The 4,207-nt window shown below is 34.4% G+C and overlaps 1 protein-coding gene and 1 pseudogene across 1 annotated transcript; both read left to right on the top strand.

Moving 5' to 3' along the window:
* The first annotated feature begins 348 nt into the window (after positions 1–348).
* LOC107624361 (uncharacterized) lies at positions 349–1,560 on the top strand. Its single transcript, XM_088487137.1, has 3 exons — positions 349–593; positions 690–737; positions 1,440–1,560. Exons 1-3 carry the CDS (start codon positions 408–410, stop codon positions 1,521–1,523), a joined length of 318 nt encoding a protein of 105 aa, XP_088343263.1. The 5' UTR covers positions 349–407; the 3' UTR covers positions 1,524–1,560.
* A 534-nt stretch (positions 1,561–2,094) lies between these two features.
* Positions 2,095–3,571, top strand: LOC110267390 (uncharacterized; annotated as a pseudogene).
* Positions 3,572–4,207: the final 636 nt, after the last annotated feature.

Here is a 4,207-nt window from a genome sequence, read left to right as displayed (position 1 = left end):
GCAAACCCATGTTATTTTCCTGATCAACCGCACCACTTGTTTGGTTTTTGCAGTTGCCATTAAAAGTGAAATTAAAATATTACAAGTTTCTCTCAAGTTGATTCTAATGTCAATTGCCAAATATAGTAAAATTAAAATATTACTAAGATATGCTCCTTGAAAATTGAGTTGGAATTAACTGTTAATAGAAAAATTCCAGTGGCTTACAATTGCTGTCGCTTTCACAGTTTCACAAGATCTAACATTAATTTGTGTTACTTAGTACCTTGATTATTAATATTCTTCTAAGGAGGTTACATTGAGGATTGGTTATATATATATAAATGTAGGAAAACAGCAACCGTTTTTCAAAAATAGAGTGATCTTTCCTCTTTGGTTTTGCATTTGTTTCAAGACTCACAATAACCATGTCTAAATCTTTTCTTCTCTTCACGATTATTGTTGTTATTAGCTTTGGTTTGTGGGTTCTTTATGCATCTGCAGAGCTTCAGAGATTTACACAAATATGTAAAAGTGACGGTTCTCTTGATTTTTTGGTGGTTGGTGATTGGGGAAGAAGATGTGAATATAACCAATCTGAAGTTGCTTACCAGGTTTGCCATTATTTCTTACTAATTGTAAAAAGCCAAAAAGTTGAACATGGTTTATTACATTCTCATTTTAATTTGTTTTACTTTTCGGTTATGTAGCTACTGCATGAAAACTGCTTGAAGAGGAAAGTACCTACTAGTGAACAGGTATGATTATTGCCCTCTTCAACTTTAATATTTTAATATGCTTAGTCACTATTGGTTTAAAAGGTTTTGGTTTGCTCATTGTTGAAAAAGTTTGCTTCTTTTTCTGCTTGAGAGTTCAGCCTAACAAATAATGGCTAATGCCTTACATGGAAGAAATTGTAGCAGATTGGGACTTGGGATTTGAAGCATTGTTTTTGTTTTGTCTATAGTGTTAGAATATTTATTCACAAAACTTTGGAGGAATCTGCAGTTATTGTTTCGTGAGAGATATTAGAGATGTATGATCTATCATGATGTGGTATCTAGCCAGTGGTTTTTTCTTGATTCAAGAGTTTTTTTTCTTTGAATTAATGGGAAAGTAAAGAGATGTGGCCTACTACTGGTCCCCTTGTTTTCATGATTTGGCTATCCTATGTGTAATTAAGTTGTTAAATATCATACTCACAATCTTTTTTTGCCTCAAGAGGTTACTAATTCCCATGAATGATTAAAGTACTTGGATTAAAGTACTCAGAACCTGCATATATCATTACACAAAACTAGTATTTACTTTTTTCTACCTTTGTTTGCCATGTCATATACTAGTCAATATATACAACAGTAAAATTGAAAACAGTGTTTATTTGCTTGAACTGAATCTTGTGTTTGCTTGGTTGCTACTGAATCTTATTAGTGTTGATTTAAGTCTTTTTTTTAATACAGGCTTTTAATAGTTGTTTTTTCGCTGCTGTTGCTGCTGCCACGTCTCTTGGTTTGCTTCTGCTCTGGTACTGCCGTTGCTGCTAGGGTACGGATTTAGTTTCTGCAGTGCTAGTTGACTAGCTACTATCTTTATTTTAGTTTAATTTTAAAAATTCTGACAGCTTCTATAGAGGCAACTACGCTAATGTGATCATGGTTATTTATGTCCTAACCTCGTATAACTTATTATAGTTGTTATAACTTATTTGTTTTGTAATAGAACCTCTATCATTAGAGGTCATGTGATCGTGGTTATGTATACTACTTAATAGAACCTCTATCATTAGAGGTCATGTAATAGATCAGAACCTCTATCATTAGAGGTTATGTATACTACTTAATTTGTTATTCATGTTGTGTATATTACTTAAGTGCTTTCTCGAGGCAGTCACTTTAAGGCTTTCTTTAAGAATTGTTAAAACTCAATTTTCTTTGATATTTTTTGTTAGATATTTTCAAAGTATTTTGGAGGTTGGGAAAACATTCTCTCTTATTAGTTACATAGGAAGCTAGATTTGCAGTTAGTGAGACTAAAATCAATTAAGGACTTTTAGAATAGGAACTTAGCTATCTATTTGAAATACATAGGTTTTCGATGGATGTCTCCAAGGATTGGATGGATACGCCCCGCCATTTGAAAGAATATCAACTTGGTGTAGAAAGCTTTTTACATTTTGCTTTTTCATCAGCGGAAATTCCTCAAGGGGAAGAAATTCAATGCCCATGTAAAAAGTGTTGTAATAGACTTTGGTTAAAGAGAGATGACGTGTATAACCATTTAATATGCCACGGATTTGTAGAAGGTTATAGGCGGTGGTTTAATCATGGAGAATCACTTGTTGCTATGGATGTTAACAGTGACACAGACGGTGAATATAATTTTAATGATAACATTGATGAGCTGATACGTGATAGATTCAGAGATACTACGCACTTTGATGGACAAAATACAGGGCCTAACGAATGTGCAAAGGAATTTTATAAATTGGTGGACGAGGCAAGCCAAGAACTATACCCCGGGTGTAAAGGATTCACAAGATTATCTTTTACTATCCGTCTTTACCTGTTAAAATGCTTGCATGGTTGGAGTAACGCGTCGTTCACTTCTCTCTTGGAATTATTAAAAGAAGGAATGCCATATTTGAATATCCCTACTTCTTTTGATAAAACCAAGAATATGATAAAGAATTTGGGTCTTGACTACCAAAAGATCGATGCATGTCCTAATGACTGCATGTTGTATCGAAAGGGGCATGAGAATGACGTATCATGCCATGTCTGTGGAAGAGGATGATGTAACCTCATCAAGAAAGTCTCGTAAAGTTGCTGCAAAAACTCTAAGGCATTTCCCTTTGATTCCCAGACTTCAAAGACTTTTCATGTGCACAAGGACGGTTGAAGCTATGTCTTGGCATCATAATGAGCGTGTTAAAGATGGCTCATTAAGGCATCCTACTGATGGTGAATCATGGAAAGCATTTGACAGTCGATATGAAGATTTTGCGAAGGATCCTCGTAATGTGAGACTAGGCTTAGCAAGCGACGGGTTCAATCCGTTTCGAACTTTGAGCAGTACACATAGTACATGGCCTGTTGTTTTGATGGTGTACAATCTACCCCCTTGGATGAGCATGAAGCCTGATTATTTTATGCTCTCTTTACTCATTCCTGGACCACAATCACCAGGAAATGACATTGATGTCTTTCTTCAACCGCTTATTGAAGAATTAAAAGAATTGTGGGAGTCAGGTGTAGAAACATATGACTCTTCAAAAAACAAAACATTCAACATGAGAGCATGTCTTTTATGGACAATTAATGACTTCCCTGCGTACGCTATGTTATCTGGCTGGAGTACAAAGGGAAAACTGGCTTGTCCGTGTTGTAATGATGAGACTTCTTCTATCTATTTGAAACATAGTCACAAGACTGTTTATATGGATCATCGAAGATTTTTACCCATGAATCACCCGTGGAGGCATAATAAAAGATCTTTCAATGGAAAAACTGAACTTAGGATGCCTCAAGTAGTAGACCAAGAAATACTCCCCACTCCTCTGAAGCAACTCACATTCCACCAACCGATGATGTAAGTAACTGTCCTAGCCTTGTATTATTGTCATTCTCTTGATTTAGATTATAGAATTTCATTTTTCATGTTGAATTTATGTTGTTGGCTGAATTGAGAATTGAGAATTGTTGATTATTGTTGATTGAGAATTTATGTTGTTGGCTGAATTGAGAATTGAGAATTGAGAATTGTTGACTATTGTTGATTGAGAATTTATGCTGACTGAATTGAGAATTGAGAATTGTTGACTATTGTTGATTGAGAATTTATGCTGGCTGAATTGAGAATTGAGAATTCAGAATTGTTGACTATTGTTGATTGAGAATTTATGCTGGCTGAATTGAGAATTGAGAATTTAGAATTGTTAATTATTGTTGATTGAGAATTTATGCTAGCTGAATTGAGAATTAAGGATTGTTGATTATTGTTGATTGAGAATTTATGTTGCTGGCTGAATTGAGAATTGAGAATTGTTGATTGAGAATTGAGAATTGTTAATTATTGTTGATTGAGAATTTATGCTGGCTGAATTGAGAATTGAGAACTGTTGATTATTGTTGATTGAGAATTTAAGTAGCTGGCTGAATTGAATTACTGTTGATTGAGAATTGAGAATTGAGAATTGAGATAGAGGGTGTGTGAAAGAAAGAGATTTGGC

The sequence above is a fragment of the Arachis ipaensis genome, chromosome B10, assembly GCF_059453495.1.
Source record: "Arachis ipaensis isolate K30076 ecotype BB chromosome B10, ASM5945349v1, whole genome shotgun sequence".
Taxonomy (NCBI): Eukaryota; Viridiplantae; Streptophyta; class Magnoliopsida; order Fabales; family Fabaceae; genus Arachis; species Arachis ipaensis.
This window is presented reverse-complemented; position numbering and strand designations above follow the sequence as displayed.